At 45.5% G+C, this 15,528-nt stretch overlaps 1 protein-coding gene across 4 annotated transcripts in view; it reads right to left on the reverse strand.

Annotated features, from left to right (window-relative positions):
- The window catches only part of mtmr9 (myotubularin related protein 9), an 83,287-nt gene extending 70,585 nt beyond the window's left edge, over positions 1-12,702 (reverse strand). For 2 of the 4 annotated variants that reach the window (XM_085997019.1, XM_085997017.1), the window contains exon 1: positions 12,398-12,702. In XM_085997019.1, coding sequence (XP_085853145.1) covers positions 12,398-12,579 — 182 coding nt within the window. In that variant the 5' untranslated portion in view covers positions 12,580-12,702. Of the gene's footprint in view, positions 1-6,822; positions 6,889-12,397 lie in introns of those variants that run through there. The other 2 variants (XM_085997016.1, XM_085997018.1) reach the window with 2 other exon arrangements.
- Between the last annotated feature and the right edge of the window lie 2,826 nt (positions 12,703-15,528).

Genomic DNA, 15,528 nt, shown 5'->3' on the forward strand with positions numbered 1-15,528 from the left:
CTGCAGTTAATCAATTATAAGTCAGTCTCTCTGGAGGCTTCCTGACTCGGTCCAGATAACGCCTCGGTGGTGTCGTAGTTTCTGGTGGTGTAGTAGGTTCTTTTGGCAAGGCTGATTTGGCTTGAATGCCAGTGTCGGGTTCATCTGGTTCCAGTATCACCGGATCGGAGGTAGATATGATGGGTATCTCTACTTCATCATTAGGCGTATATAGTTGTGGTGTAGGTTGTCCCTTTTCGGATGACTCTATGATTTGGTCAGCATGGCGTCTTATTATGCTTTCTCCAATGTCCACGGTATACATCAGCGGTCCTAGTCGTGTGCAAATAGTTCCAGGCTGCCATTTCTCGGTACGGTAGTCCCGGGCCAAAACTTGTTGACCTATCTGGAAGGTTCTAGTTGGCCTTTCATTCATGCCTCGAAATTGCCGGTTCTCCACGTCCCTTCTGATGTTTGGCTTGATCAAATCCAGCCGGCATCTTAGGCTTCTATTGAAGAACAGCATGGCGGGAGTTTGGTTTGTAACCATATGTGTTGCATTCCTGTATGCAAAGAAGAAGTTATCTACCTTATGCTGAAGTTTTATGTCTTCATTACCCATGGCCTTTATGGCCGCCTTGAAGGTCTGGACAAACCTTTCAGCCAATCCACTGGTGGCGGGATGGTATGGGGCGGACGTGTAGTGCTTAACCCCATTGTTTTTTTTTTTTTTTTAAGAACTTCCTGAATTCTTTGGACACAAATTGCGGTCCATTATCAGAACATATCTGTTCAGGCAGCCCATTCCTGGCAAATATGGTCCTTAATACTGTGATGTTTTTTTCCGTGGTGGTGGAGGACATCTTTATTACCTCCGGCCACTTGGAGTGTGCATCAACCGCGATTAAGAACATCGAGTCCATAAATGGACCAGCAAAGTCGATATGTACCCTTTGCCATGGAGATGAGGGCCACTCCCATGGATGTAGAGGGGCTTGTGGTGGAGCGTTTTGGACCTTCTGGCATCCTAGGCAGCTCTTGGTCATTTCTTCGATGTCTCTATCGATACCTGGCCACCATACAAACGCCCTGTCTAGGTTCCTCATTTTCACTCCACCCAGATGCCCCTCGTGAAGCTCCTTTAGCACTTTATCCTGGAGTTTGGGTGGAATCACCACTCTGGATCCACACATCAAGGTTCCTCAGCACACTGACAGCTGTTCTCTTCTTTGCGAGAATGCTGGCAACAGTGGTTCGCCATGTGCTGGCCATCCCTTCACTGTTAAATCGTAGACTCGAGAGAGAGAGAGAGAGAGCGAGAGAGCGAGAGAGGGAGAGAGTCGGGTCATTTCTCGTTTCCCTTTCAATGGCAGAATTTGTTACTGGTAGACATTCGACTATGGTAGAGTGGAACATCTCCATTGGGTCTACTGTAGGTGCCTCTTCTACCGTTGGCAACGGTAGGCGCGATAAACCGTCAGCATTCCCATGCTGTTTTGATCCTTTGTATTCTATGTCATATTGGTGTGCCCCTAGAAAAAGGGACCACCTCTGTAGCCTTTGCTCTGTCATAATGGGAACACCCTTTTTAGGGTTGAATATGGAGATGAGGGGTTGATGGTCAGTCAACAAGGTAAATTTTTGTCCGTGTAGGTAATGGTTGAATTTCTTCACTCCCCATACCAGGCTGAGTGCTTCCCTGTCGATTTGGGTATAGTTACGCTCAGCTGAGTTCAATGAGCGTGACGCAAAAGCTATCGGCCGTTCCGAGCCATCAGGGAATCTATGCGATAATACCGCTCCTACGCCGTAAGGGGATGCATCGCACGCCAGTCTGATTGGCAGTGATGGGTTGTAATGAGCCAAAACTTCCTTGGACGTGATCAAGTCTTTGCATTTATGGAAGGCACGTTTACAGTCCTCGCTCCATTTCCAAATTACTCCTGTTTGTAGCAGTTCATTAAGAGGGTGCAGAAGAGTTGATAAGTTCGGTAAAAATTTATGATAGTAATTTATTAATCCCAGGAACGACCTTAATTGTTAAACATTTTCAGGTGCTGGGCTTTTATGACCGCTTCAATTTTCTCAGGTGACTTATGCAACCCTTCCTTATTAATTATGTGGCCACAATATGATATTTGATTCTGGAAAAATTCGCACTTGGGGCGATTTGCTTGTAGGCCCCGTTCTCTCAGCCTAGTGAGCACCTGCTCCAAATTGGCACGGTGCTCGTTGTCGTTTTCTCCTGTTACAAGGATGTCGTCTAGGTAGCATTGAGTCCCCGGAATCCCTTGCAGGACTTGCTCCATAGCTCTTTGCCAGATAGCTGGAGCTGATGCTACTCCGAAAACCAGTCGATTGTACTGGTACAGGCCTTTGTGTGTATTTATCCTGAGATACTTTTTAGAGGCTTCTTCAATCTCCATCTGTAGATATGCCTGTGCCAAGTCAATTTTGGTGAAACGTTTCCCTCCGGATAGTGAGGCGAAAATATCTTCTATCCTCGGAAGAGGATACTGTACCGTGTGAAGGACCGGGTTTACAGTCACCTTGAAGTCTCCACAGATGCGAATTTTTCTCTGTTCTTCAGATTTATCATTATTCAACGTTTTCTTCATGACCGGGACGATGGGTGTTGCCCACTCGCTCCAATCTATCTTGGATAATATGCCTGCCTTTTCCAAATTCTCCAGCTCTGCCTCGACTGCTGGACGAATTGCGTATGGCACCGGCCTTGCCTTAAAAAACGTGGGAATTGCCGCATCTTCCACTTTTATTGAGGCGGTGATGCCTTTCAAGGTTCCTAGTTTCTCTTGAAACACTTCCTTGGCGTTGGCCAAGATGTCTTTTAATCGTTCAGGTATGACGTCATCATCATTTTTTTCCTTACTGGTCACCGTCAGTGCCTGAATGGAGTGCCAGTCTAAACGTATCTTCCTGATCCATTCACGTCCCAACAGCGGTGGACCACCATCTTGTAGAACGTATAAATACAACTTCTGTATTTCCTTGCCGTTGTATACAACAGGCACCCTTATTTTTCCTTTGGGGTATACTTTCTGCCCCGTATATGTTTTCAAGATAATAGATGTGTCTTTTAAAGGTATATGCGGAAATAGCCGCTCGTAATCCCGTCAATTTATGACGGTCAGAGCTGATCCTGTATCTAGCTCCATTTTAACTGGGGATCCTGCTATCATGAGGGTAACCCAAATGGTCTGGTAATCTTCTTTGGCAATTACATTATGTAATTTGAGACAGCTTAGTCTCTTGTTTGCGGAGTCGCTATCGCTCTTCTGGTCTTCGGAGCTACTGTCCGTCATCATTTGTACCTTTCTGTACTTTTCTTTATTGGTTTTTTTTTTCCTGTCCGTGGATTTTTTTTGTCCAGATCGGCATACCCGTGCAATGTGTCCAATCTTTCCGCATTGCCTGCATGCCTTGTCCTTGAACCAGCAGTCCCTCTGGTCATGGGTGGATCTGCCGCAGCAATAACATCTCTCGAAACCCCGTGTCATTTCATGGGTGCCGAAGTCCTGTGTCTTTTGCTGTATCTCTGCAGCTCCTCTTGCAGATGCTTCATATGATACAGCCATACTGAAAGCCTTGTCCAGTGTCAAATCTTTCTCAGAAAGCAGCCTTTTGTGTGTTCCTTCACTTAGGAGACCGCAGACGAATTTGTCTCGAAGAGAATCTGCCAGTCCTGCCCCGAATTGGCAGAGCTTTGATAGGTTTCTTAATTCGGTGAAGTAATCAGCGTTACTTTCATTCTTGTGCCGATTCCTCTTGAAGAATTTGAATCGTTCCGCTATCAGCAGCGGTGTTGGGTTTAAGTGCTCCTGTAGGGTATCAATAATTTCCTTAAAATTCTTGTCCTTTGGTTTGGCTGGAGTGATGGTTTGGCTGGAGTGATTAAGTTTTGTAACAGCCCGTATGTCTTTGCGCCCATTAGATTTAGAAGTACTGACGCCTTTTTATCATTTTCTATTCCATTTGCTGTGCAATATACCTCCACTCTTTCCACATGTGGTCCAATCCTCTATATCGTTATCAAAAGCATCAATATTGCCAGCCTTAGGCATCCTGGAAAAAAAATGGTGCTTCCCGCGCTTTTTTCTTTCCTGCAGAAAAGATATAGAGCTTCCCGCGCTTTCCCGCCGCTGCTGACAACGCTGTTTTCCGCAGTTTTTTAATTTTTTTATTTACAGGTGGAGACTCGTTCCCGCCGGACTCTCTCTGCTAGGTCTGAACGCCGACCTGCTTTGCAGCGCCGGCCGTCTCCCGAGTGCTCCCCCCCCCGTCTGTTTCTGCTTGCCTCCGCCTTTGCTGCTTGGCCTCGCTGCAAAGCCAGCCGATGGAGCCCCAGCCCGCCGCCCAGGAAGGATTATTGCAGTACCTGCCACCAGCTTGGCTAGCTGGTGAAACCACAGCTTTTTTTTTTCTTGCTTTTCTTCGACTTTGGACGTCTGAGGAATCGATGTCCTTGAGGTGCTGCCGAATTGCAGGTAAGTCCGTTTCCAATTCGTCGCCACTGTTGTGTCCGTGTGTTAATAGAGACACTGAAGGCAGGAGTTGGTTTCACAGGTGTTTACTGAACAAAGTCTGGAGGTGAACTAACTGATACAACACAATATACAGGCTTATATAGCCCGAGTGGCCATTACCGGCATTACAGTACACAGGGGGCTCTTAAAGGCACATACACTACAGTACCACCCTGTTGCTCCATCTATGACTCTTGCAAACACTCAGTCATCACTGTCTCCCCTTCCTTCTTTCTGCAGGTATGATACTTCCAAATAATTCTACATGAATTTGCTGTGTTTTAGTTATAGAGTTGCTATGACAACAATTGTGTGCATTGCTGCAAAACATTATTTGCAAATATGCACACATATATGCAATATGCATCATAAAATGTTCACTTGGGTCTCTGCAGATGTATCTTCAGCTTAGACAATTAAGCACTTACTTAGTTTGGATCCCAGCAGACCACCAATTTTAAGCTACTTCCCTGTATTTATACTCCTAAATATGGCTACCTTATCTCAGCAGCAGAATCGTAGACCCAGTTTCTCATCTCCTGGAACCTCCAGATGTGAATGAACAGACTGCCATCAAATTTTTGTTGGTGGTGGGGGGGGGGGGGGGCGTTGTTCAGAAGAGGAAATAAGGAAAATGAGGGACTGGAGAAGGTTTGGAAATGGAAACTGGGCTCGAGGATAGGGAGTACAATCTCAAAATTTGCTGACACAAAAGTCATGGGTTTAGCAAACCGTGAGGAGGACTTCTGCAAACATGGACAGGCTAGCGAATGGGCAGACAAGCAACAGATTCAACTTAATGTGGGGAAGTGGTAGGTACTGCATTTGGAAGTAAAAAGGAATGGGAGCATAAAGCCAATTGGAACAGCCCCCAGTGCTTAACACGATATGTCCGCTATACGTGGTGGACGGTAAACTAAAAAGCAAAGGAGCCAACATAATTTTTAAAAACAGGAAAACTCACTGAGCAGCTGGCTCTCCTACTCATTAGCAGTTGCATCCAGAATCTCACCATTCAGGTAATCGCACTTTATCGAGGTGCAAGCAACTGATACTGCTTGAAGACCCTACTTCGGCCAAAATCAGTAGCACTTTTTAAATTGGTAATTATTTATTGAGTTGCCCAAAATGGTCGGTGCGCTTGATACGCCTTTGTAATTGACTCCTATGGTAATGGTTAGCACCTTTGCTGGATATAGGCAGCTGCCCATGCTCAGTGTGAACACTGCAAGTGGTGGGGACTGTATGCTGAAGGGTGTGGATAAACAGAGACACCTACAGGTGAAAATACATAATTCCTTACAAGTGTAAACACAGGTAGTTACACCAATTTCAAAAAAAGGGCAATAGCACTTTTGGTTTTATAAACAAGAACATAAAGTAAATTTGTCTACAGCATTGGTTAGGCCACAGTTAAAGTACTGTGCAATTTTGAGTACCCCATTATGGAAAGCCCATTAACTCCATAAAGAATGTACATTGAATATTTACCAGGATGATGTCAGAGACAGGAAATTATAGATAGGAGGAGACTGGAGATACTGCATTTCCACTGGAGCAGAGAAGGCAAGAGGAAATTGATTTTTTTGTTTTTTTAAATGAAAGGTTTTGACAAAGTGAATAGCAAAAGACTACATTTGCCATCGGTTGCAGAGTTGGTGATAAATCATCAATTTAAAACAGTCACCGAGTGAAGAGAGAGGTTTGAGAAATTTCTTTAGCAGAGGGTTGTTGTAGCATGAAATGCTTTGCCACAGGCCATGACTGAGATGGAGATCATTGCATCCTTTAAAGGAAACTGGATAAATATCAAATTACAAAGCCATTATGGGAGCACAAGGCAGTGGGATGAATCTTGGATTGATCCAAAGAGCTCGGCACGGACATGATAGGCTGCATGGCCTCTTTCCACACTGTAAACGTCTATGGTCTGTCACCAATGTGCCTGCATCAGTGTAAACAACTCCACTCAAAATAGAACCCTACAAATCTCTGAATTAGGATTGAATTGTCAACATGTATCTAGTCCCCAACCCTTATATAGAATCATAGAATGGTTACAGCACAGCAGGAGGCCATTCAGCCCGTGAAGGCTCTCTGCAAGAGCACTTCAGCTAGTCCCACTCCTTTCCCCGTAGCCCTGCAAATTTTTTTTCCTTCAAGTACTTATCCAACTCCCTTTTGAAAGCCACGATTGAATCTGCCCCACCACCCTTTCAGGCAGTGCATTCCAGGTCTTAATCACTCGCTGCGTAAATTTTTTTCCCCTCATGTTGCCTTTGGTTCTTCTGCCAATCACCTTAAATCGGTGTCCTTTGGTTCTCAACCCTTCCGCCAATGAGAACAGTTTCCCTCTATCTACAAGAACGTAACCAGCCTAATTATAAACAAAACAGGAAAAGAGAGCATAGGAAAGAATAAAGTAAGGGATGACATTGATGGCAAGGGAATAAAGAGAGTTATAGAACAGGAGTCTAAAAAGATGGTTAAACATAAAGTGAGAGGAAATCCTATTAAAAATGAGTTAAACTGTCTGTACAGCAATGCACACAGTGTCCGTAATAAAACAGGGGAGCTGGAGGCAATCATGTGTTGCGAGGAACCAGACATAGCAGGGATTACTGAGACATGGCTACAGAAAAATCAGGACTGGGAATTAAACATTGTAGGGTATAACATATTTAGAAAAGAGGGGAAAAAGGGGAGGTGGAGTAGCTGTACTTATTAGGGATAACATAATGGCAGTAGAAAAAAAGTGACACAGCTATCAGCAAGACAAAAATAGAATCCATATGGATAGAGATAAAAGATAATAAAGGATCAATCACACCAATAGGTGCAAGTCTACAGACCACCTAATAGTGGAAGGGAAGTGGAGGAAAAAATATGCAGACAAATTAGGGAAATGAGTAAAAAACATAGAATAATCATGGGGGATTTGAACTACCCTGATATTAATTGGACAGAAGAGGTAGGTAAAGGGGATAAGGGAATGGAGTTCCTACAATGTGTACAGGACTCCTTTCTAACCCAATATGTAAAAAGCCCAAGGGAGGATTCACTGTTGGATCTAGTAATGGGGAATAAACCAGAGCAGATAAGAGAAGCAAAAGTAGGGGAACATCTAGGCAATAGTGACCATAATATAATACGCTTTAAGATGATAATTGAGAAGGATATAAGTATGGCGTAAACCAGGGTAATAGATTGGAGAAAAGCTGATTTTGAGGGGCTGAGAATAGAACTTGGGAAAATAAAATGGGCAACAATATTGGCAAACAACGATGTACAACAGCAATGGGACGCATTTAAAACGGTATTCAACAGCATGCAGGAACAATATATTCCTCTAAAAGAACAAACTAACACTAATGAGACTCCATGAATGAATAAAGCCATAAGAGAACAATTGAGGGTAAGGAAAGAGGCATACATTAAGTACACAGACAGTAGGGGGAGTGCATGATAAGGAAGAATACGAAGAGATTAGGAGAGAAGTCAAAAAATCAATTAGGAAGGCAAAGAGGAACAATGAAATTAAATTATCAAGGAACATAAAACAAAATAGTAAAATATTTTACAGGCACATCAATAAAAAAAGACAGTTGGGATGGGAATAGGGCCATTAAGGGATAATACCACAGGTAACGAAAGAGAAATGGCAGAAATTTTAAATAATTATTTTGCTTCAGTATTTACCAGGGAGTTAGAACAGGTGGACATGATATTGGATGATGAGATTAGTAATGAGATAAGTGCATTTAATAAAAAAGAGGGGATATATTAAATAAACTAATCAAACCCAAAAGAGGATAAAACCCCTGGTTCGGATGGATTGCATCCACACATTTTAAAAGAATCTAGGTAAGAGATAGAGGCATTACTACACATATTTAATAATTCATTAGAAAATGGTGTAGCGTCAGAGGACTGGCAGATAGCTAACACAATACTGTACCTGTATTTAAGAAGGGGGATAGAACATGCCCAGGGAATTATAGACCAGTCAGCTTAACAGCTGTGGTAGGAAAGATAATGGAATCCCTACTAAAGGAGAAAATAGAAGAACATCTAGAAACCAAAAACATAGCAATGAATAATCAGCATGGATTTCAAAAGGGAAAGTCTTGCTTGACCAAACTCATTGAATTTTTGAAGAGGTAACAGAGAGAGTAGACAATGGTAATGCAGATGATGTAATTTATCTAGATTTTCAAAAGGCCTTCGATAAGGTACCCCATAATAGACTGACGAACAAGGTCAGAGAATGCGGAGTCAGGGGACAAGTAGCAGAATGGATTGCTAGCTGGCTTCAAGACACAAAGCAGAGAGTAGAAGTAAAGTAGCTATTCACAGTGGCAGAAGGTGGGTAGTGGTGTTCCACAAGGATCAGTGCTGTGACCACTGTTGGTCACAATTTATATTAACGATTTAGACTTCGGAATCAAAAACACTTTCTAAATTTGCAGATGACCCCAAATTGGCGTGGGGGGGGGGGGGGGGTGGAGAGATAGTAAATACTGAGGAGGACTGCAACAAATTACAGGAGGAGGACATTAATAAACTTGCAGAATGGGCATATCATTGGCAAATGAAGTTCAACACAGATAAATGTGAGGTATTACATTTTGGTAAGAAGAATAGGGAGGTCACTTATTACTTAAGGGTGCGAGTCTAGGTGTGGTAAAGGAGCAAAGGGATCTTGGAATACAAATACACAAATCAAAGTTGCGGCACAGGTTAGCAAGACCATAAAAAAGGCAAACCAAGCACTAGGGTTTATTTCTAGAGGGCTAGAATGGAAAAGTAGGGAAGTTATGCTAAACTTGTATCGAACCTTGGTTAGACCACACTTGGAGCACTGCGTACAATTCTGGTCGCCATATATTATAAAAAGAATATAGAGACACTAGAGAGGGTTCAGAGAAAATTTACAAAGATGATACCAGAAATGCAAGGGTATACATATCAGGAAAGGATGAACAGGCTGGGTCTTTTTACTCTTGAAAAAAAAGGCTGAAGGGTGACATAATAGACATCTTTAAAATTATGAAAGGTTTTGATAGAGTGGATAGAGAGAGAATGTTTGCACTTGTGGGGAAGAGCATAACTAGAGGCCATCAATATAAGATATTCACCAAGAAATCCAATAGGGAATTCAGAAGAAACTTCTTTACCCAGAGAGAAACAGAGTTAACGTTTCAGGTTCTGATGGTCATCGACCTCAAACATTGGCCCAGAAATTCCAGAACGGGGCTTGCAGCGCGTGCAAGCCCCGTATTTACACTTACCCCGCACTACTGACGATCAGCTCCAGGGACGCCTGGACTTGGTGAATGAAAAAGAAGAATCCCGGGCAGCGTATGACGTCACGCTGCCCAGGAGTGCAGCCAGCGCAAAGCCAGGAGCGTGCAGTGTAAGTGAGACACGCCCCTTGAGGTCTCAGTTTCACTGGACACGCCCCCAATGTTTCTGTCAAGCTGCTAAGGATTTTTACATGCAAAGCAGCAGTTTAAATAGGTTTTTGGAAGTTTTCTGAAGATTTTGGTAACTTTTATAAACTTTTTTAAATGTTTACATTATTTTGAGTAATCTGAAGTAGTTTTAAAGAGAATTAAAGCAATTTAAAGACTTTTAAAAGCCCTAAAAGAATTTTTTTAATTCCATTTATTTATTTAGCAATGTCGTCGTCATACATGTCTTCACACTGTTCCCTTTGGGGAACTGTATGAAGTGGTGGAAGGATTTATGGCCGTGATTAACGCTCATTCCGTGACCGTAACCATCTTTGAACCAGCCATTAGGGCGGTTAGTCCTATGGCGGGAGGGTTTTACGGGCTCCCACAAGCTATACAAGGAGGGGGGGCCACCCACACCCACGGACGCAAATATCCCACTGGATGTCAACCCAGAATTTAGAGCCGGAGCTCCGACTCCACTTGCCGGGACTGTCTGGAGCGGGGTTCGAAACCCTACCCTGATCTGGCCCAGCGGCGGGGATCCTACCGCTATGACAAAGGCCCAATCCAATTAGCAACGTGAAATGGCAGCATAGGGCTCCAGTCACGGGGAGGGAAAAGGCGCAGGAAACGTATGGGTGTCACCTTTTGTGCGGAGTGGGCCTTTTGCGTAGCAGTAAGCATCCCCGCCGCTGGGCCAGAAGGAGTAGGGTTTTGAACCCCACTCCAGACAGTCCCGGCAAGTGGAGTCGGAGTTCCAACTTTAAATTCTGGGTGGACATCCAGCGGGATACTTGCGTCCGTGGGTGTTGGTGGCCCCCCCACCCTCAGATGGGTTGTGGGAGCCCGTAAAACCCTCCCGCCATAGGACTAACCACCCTAATGGCTGGTTCAAAGATGGTTACGGTCACGGAATGAGCGTTAATCACAGCCATAAATCCTTCCACCACTTCATACAGTTCCCCAAAGGGAACAGTTTGAGGATACGTACGATGATGACCTCTTGCGCAATGCACCTCCTTGGACCCTCAGTCGCAGATGCGAGGGGGCAAGTCGTGCAATTGTTAAATTTTTCATTTTATTGACATGTAAAATGTTGGCCCAGTAATTCCCTTCCAACTGCGCGAATACGGTCGGGGTACTTACGCATCTGGCCGGATGAAATGCCGGTTTTCAGCATGCACAGTGCTTTTGGGGAAAACCGGCATTTCCTGTCCTCTGAACGAAGGGGTTCAGAGGCAGAACGCGTGCGACTGCACAGGCAGCGCGTGCGCAGTATAATTCGCCGCTTTCATTACTGCTTTCAGTGAGGTCAAGTCCTTACAACTTACACATGAAAAAAGCATGGGTACAGTTACTCCAGAGGCTGCGGAGGAAGATATTTCTTATCGTGGAGCTTCTGAAAGTATGTATGTCTGTATATATTCCTTTGCGTGTTATGTATATATTCCTTTACTTATGTGTATGAATGTATTATTTAATTATGACTTTCAGAGAAAGTAACTTATTTGAAAATCATAATTAAAAACATTCATACACATTAGTAAAGGAATATAAAACATACATACATATACGTAAAGGAATATATGTGGACATACATACATAACTCATTCTCACATTCCATTCACACAGCCACAATTGCTCCTTCTACCTACCTTTCTGAAAACCCTTTTTAAAAAAAAAAAAAAATTTTAACTTTAAAACTTACTTCAAATTTCTTAATAACTTCCCTCCCTTTCCCAAACAAAAATATTGCATTTCAGAAGCTCCACGATAAAATGTTTCTTCCTCCGCAGCCAATGAACCACTTTACACTTGCTTTTTTCAAGTGTAACTTCTAGGACTTACCCTCACGGATTTCATGAATGAAATCTACGAAGTTCACTGCGCAAGCGCTGCCTGTGCAGTCGCACGCACTCAAGGTCTGGAAATGCCGGCGTTCCCCGCATACGCTGTTCATGCTGAACGCCGGCATTTCCAACGGCCAGATGCGTGAGTACCCCGAGCGCACTCACGCCTTTGGCCGCGAATTTCTGGCCCATTAACTGTTTCTCTCTCCACAGATGCTGCCTGGCCTACTGAGTGTTTCCAGCATTTTCTGTTGTTATTTCTCCTCTCAACCTTCTCTGCTCTAAAGGAAAACAACCCCAGCTTCTCCAATCTGTCCACGTAACTGAAGTCCCTCATTCCTGGAATAATTCTTGTAAATTTTTTCTGCACCCTTTCTCGGGGCTTCACATCCTTCTTAAAGTGCAGTGCCCAAAATTGGACACAATACTCCAGCTTTTTGTGTGTTTAAAATGTCTTTGTGGAGCACAACAGATTCAACATCACATTTAACCTCAACAGCAGAACATCTGAGCCACGGCCCCGCCCGGCTGCTCCGAGCCAGGTCACGGCGCTGCGAGTACGAACCTCTTGTCGATGGCGTCGATGTTGCTGTGCAGCAGCCAGAGCTCCTCGCTGTTGTCCTGCCGGGAGGAGAGGATCAGGTGGTGGCCCGTCAGGCACAGCGTGCCCTCCACCCGGGGCAAGAAGGGCCGGTGAAGGATCACACTGTCAACCCGGGGAGTCTTGATCAGCTCCGCAAACTCCATCTCCCTCTGGAACCAGGCACCAACCCTTCGCCAGCGGCACCCGGACCAAAATATCGCGCGTACCTCCCACCGCCAGCGGAAATAGGCACTCGTGCGACCCGCCGCCCGGCCCCCGAACTGCAACCTCCGCGAGAAATCGTTCCGCCCGCCATTCAGGTTGCTAGCGACATCGCAGAGCGCCTGTTGCTTGACTGACAGACAGGTGTACTTCACTGGAACTGCTCGGAGTGGGATTTATGGTCATAATGTTAATGTGAGGAAATAATCTTAGGAAATGGGGTTTATGGTCATAATGTTAATGTGAGGAAATAATCTTAGGAAATGGGGTTTATGGTCATAATGTTAATGTGAGGAAATAATCTTAGGAAATGGGGTTTATGGTCATAATGTTAATGTGAGGAAATAATCTTAGGAAATGGGGTTTATGGTCATAAATACTGGCACAGACCGCACACCCATTTAAACATAGAGAGCTGTGATTTACAGTTACTTCCCCAAGCTCCCTCACCAGCACCTTCTAACACTCTCCCCTCAGGCCTGACACTCACCGTGGTGGAACTGCTCAACAACTGCCTTGCCTTCACAGTTTACACTCTTGTCCCAACCACATTCTGGATGTTCTCCCACCTTTACCACTTCATGTGGTACAACAGCCATTTTCACAACTTCAAGCACATCCCAATATGCACCCTCTGCTGTTCTGATTCTGGTCCGCTATGTGTTCTCACCCTCTGTCCATCTACCATTTGTGGGAGAACCTTCAGCTATTACAGCATGGCACTCTACAATTCTCTTCCTTTGCCTTCATTTCATCTTTTTCATCTCTTCAATAGCTTCCTTAAATTTTACCTCTTCGACTTTGCCGTTGGTCATTCTTCCAGCAGGAGGTGAGTTGATTTGGAAATTCTTTTCAGGAGTGGAGGGTTGTACAGGACAGCACACTCTCTGAGCAGGGCTAATGGGGGATGAGGGAAGCTGAGCAATGTACCTTGGCAGGTGGTGGTGGGTTTGGGCCAAAATACTCACAGCTGCCTGTACTGCACCTTCAACAGGACAGAGGAAGGAGGGAGGGATGGGTGCCCAACATGCCTCACCTGCCCATCAGACACTATCAGCTGGTGGAGGGAGGGTGGGGATTTAGCAGCCCAACAGACTCTCAGCAGTCAGTTGAAATCTTTGAGCAGGGGATAGAGGTCCAAGATACTCAGTGAGTGTCTGAGCAAGCCAACAATAGCACATCAGCAAGGTGAAGAGCAGTCATGGTGGCCCAGATGGGTCACTAAAACTACGATTGTTGAGCATGCTGGGAGGCTGAACAACAACAGACAATCCCTATACAGAACAATAAAGTCAGATGGTCATGGGGATGGAGCCGAGATAGGAACATATCACATAGATAATTTTGTATCGATCAAAGGGAGGCCCATAAGTAGAGTGAGCGAGGGAAGCCATGTTGGCACAGCAAGAAAGGCCCAATGGCCAAATAAATTACAATTTAATAAACAATAAAGCTCTTTAATAAATTCCTCCATGGCTGAAAAATTAAGACTTAAAATAGGTTTTGTTGCTTCCATATTTTTCAGCTCTTACTGATCTTATTCTGCTTAAACAATGAACTGGATTAAATCTACATAAAAGAAGCCAGTCACATAACGTTACCCCAGTAGCAGGGCTGCTCCTCGATTTCTGGTTGCACTTCAGTCACACGCTCCTGATCTTTGATCACCCGGTGCGGAGGGGAGCGGGCAGGTCAGAGGATCTCCTCGTAGGACTGCTCCTGGGCCTGGCCAAAGTGGCCATTAACTGGTCCAGGCAGCGGGCGGTCGAGGGGGTCGTTTGGCCCGATTGCCTGCCTCTCTTTCGCGGCCATGTTCGCACCCGGGTAGCCCTGGAGATGGAGCACATGGTGTCTCCTGTTCAGACGGAATTCCTCATCGGCGCCCGGCCCTGAAACCCCTCTCGGGAAACGGTGCCTCACAACTTGAGCCGTCTCAGGGAAATGCCCTCCGTGCCTTTTCATTCTGCACGGAGGGGTTTACTGTACGGGCTGCTCCTACTCACTCTCCACTTTGCCATCATCGTCTGCCGTCCGGACACGCCTTGGTGCACCATCTTGCCGTCCGGCAGAGGCAGGGATCCCCAGTGGAGGGCTCTCTATGCGGGACTCCTCCCTTTATCTATTGGGGACTTGGCCTGGAGGGTGTTGCACGGAGCAGTCCCGTGCAATAAAGTTTTAAACATGTTCACAGACTCCCAGGCTGCCTGCCTCTTCTGCGGCCTGGAGGAGTCCATGTTCCATGTGTACACTGATTGTGAGAGGTTGCAGCCCCTCTTTCATTATTTGAAGGGGCTGCTCCTCGATTTTTGGCTGCACTTCAGTCCCACACTCATGATCTTTGGTCACCCAGTGCGGAGGGGAGCAGGTAGGTCAGAGGACCTCCTCGTACGACTGCTCCTGAGCCTGGCCAAAGTGGCCATTAACTGGTCCAGGCAGCGGGCAGTCGAGGGGGTCATTCAGCCCGATTGCCTGCCACTCTTCTGCAACCATATTCGCGCCCGGGTGGCCCTGGAGATGGAGCACGTGGTGTCCGCCGGCACGCTTGAGGCCTTCCACGACCAATGGGCACCGCGGGGACTGGAGTGCATCATCACCCTGGCCAATCAAATTTTAATTTAATTTGTTAAGGTTCATTTAATGTTTTTGTTAAGTTACAGTTTATTTGTTTATGGTCCATACCAAAAGAGTACACCAGTAGCAGACCTACTTGATGGCGGAGGAGCGGGTTGGATGGTGCCGGAGGAGCTGGCACAGCGCCTGTCCTGGGCCGGCGTCCGGCTCGCGGCTAAAACCATCGAGTCGCTGAAAGTGGCACTGGGCCCTGACTCCACAAGGTGTATCAAGGAGGTTCAAACATGTGGTGCGATCCCGTCCGAACTGACCCCCGTTCG

The sequence above is a fragment of the Somniosus microcephalus genome, chromosome 9 (genome assembly GCF_052327205.1).
Source record: "Somniosus microcephalus isolate GS21.2 chromosome 9, FLI_Smic_1.0, whole genome shotgun sequence".
Taxonomy (NCBI): Eukaryota; Metazoa; Chordata; class Chondrichthyes; order Squaliformes; family Somniosidae; genus Somniosus; species Somniosus microcephalus.